The following is a 1,650-nucleotide window of genomic DNA, read 5'->3' as shown; positions in this document are numbered from 1 at the left end:
TTCAAGGAAATTTCCGATGCAATGCCTGTCATGCCTATCAACCGACACTCAGTCAAAGTTCCAAACGAGATCTTTTTAGCCGATCCCGAGTTCCATAAATCTGCCAATGTAGATATCTTAATAGGGGCTGAATATTTCTTTGATTTGCTTCTCATGGGAAAAAGCAGGGTACCCAATCAAACCGCAGTATTACAGGAAACTGTGTTTGGATGGATTTTTTCGGGTCGGTACAATAGTCCTCAATTTCCAAAACAGCAGGCTCAAGCAAAAAATAAAGTGGCATGCAATCTTATCAAATTTCACGACTTGCCCACTTTATGGGAATTAAGGGAAGAAAGTTCCACAAAACTGCGGTCAGACGAAGAACAGGCAGCTGAATCTCATTTTTTACAGTCGACAAAGCGATTAGGTTCCGGGCGATATGAAGTAAAATGACCGTTTAATGATAATTTCCATTCGCTGGGAGATTCACGGAACATCACGTTCCAGCGCTTTTATGCGCTTGAACGGAAATTCACAAAGAATTCTAATCTCCAAACTCAATACATCGATTGTGTTGAAGGCTATTTGGGTGAAGTACATATGTCGCTTCTCAGCAACCAAGAGGCTTCTAGGCCCGGGTATTATCTTCTTCATCACACGGTAATTAAGGAAGATAGCCTGACGACAAAAACGCGAGTCGTTTTTGACGGTTCCGCGAAGACATCGACCGGGGTGTCGCTTAATGACACGTTCATGATCGGTCCGACTATTCAAGATGATTTATTTTCAATCGTCACTCGGTTTCGTTCTCATCCTGTTGTAATTACAGCGAACATTCAACAAATGTACCGACAAATTCGCGTTACTGATAATGATCGGTTCTATCAAAAGGTCTTATGGCGAAAAAATCAGGATGAACCGATTAAAACTTATTCCTTGAATACTGTTACATTCGGTACTGCTTGTGCACCTTTTTTAGCGATTCGTACATTGCACCAATTAGCAGACGATGAAGAATATGCCTTTCCAGAGGCCGCGAAAATTCTCAAACGCGACTTTTACGTTGACGATCTTCAAACTGGAGCGAAAACAATCAACGAAGCTCGTCAACTTCGAGATGAATTAATTAAGCTCTTGCAAAAAGGTGGATTCAATCTACGCAAATGGGCTTCGAATAAGCCAGAATTATCGCAAGACCTTTCAAGTGAAACTTCAAATAAATATATGTCGCTTGATCCTTCAGATACGATCAAGGCATTAGGAATTCATTGGGATCATACATCCGATTCAATTTTATATTCGGTTAATTTGTCTGACTCAAATGATCGCGCTACCAAGCGGTCTATTCTCTCGCAGTGTTCGAAACTCTTTGACCCTCTAGGATTGCTAGGCCCCGTCATTGTTGTAGGCAAAATTATAATTCAACAGCTGTGGAAACATCAGTTAGGATGGGACGATCAAGTTCCACCTGAGGTTCATGAAATGTAGTTAGAGTATAAGAAGCAATTGCCTTTACTTAATACTGTGAGATACCAACGATGTATAGTTCTCAATTCTTCGATTGATAGCCAATTGCATGGTTTTTGCGACGCGAGCGAGAAGGCGTACGGTGCTTGTTTGTATCTTCGTTCGACAGATAATCGCGGAAATTACCATTGTGAGCTCATA

General features: G+C 41.2%; 1 protein-coding gene across 1 annotated transcript; it reads left to right on the top strand.

The window, feature by feature from the left end:
* The first annotated feature begins 582 nt into the window (after positions 1-582).
* Positions 583-1,470, top strand: LOC117180807. The gene has a single exon (XM_033373321.1). It carries the CDS (start codon positions 583-585, stop codon positions 1,468-1,470), a length of 888 nt encoding a protein of 295 aa, XP_033229212.1.
* The last annotated feature ends 180 nt before the right edge of the window (positions 1,471-1,650 follow it).

Source organism: Belonocnema kinseyi, chromosome 1 (genome assembly GCF_010883055.1).
Source record: "Belonocnema kinseyi isolate 2016_QV_RU_SX_M_011 chromosome 1, B_treatae_v1, whole genome shotgun sequence".
NCBI lineage: Eukaryota > Metazoa > Arthropoda > Insecta > Hymenoptera > Cynipidae > Belonocnema > Belonocnema kinseyi.
Note: the sequence above shows the minus strand (reverse complement) of the source record. Positions and strands in the feature narration are given on the sequence as shown.

Excerpts from the sequence above, each read along its gene's own strand:
- LOC117180807 (XM_033373321.1), top strand. The coding sequence starts at position 583 with ATGTCGCTTCTCAGCAACCAAGAGGCTTCTAGGCCCGGGTATTATCTT.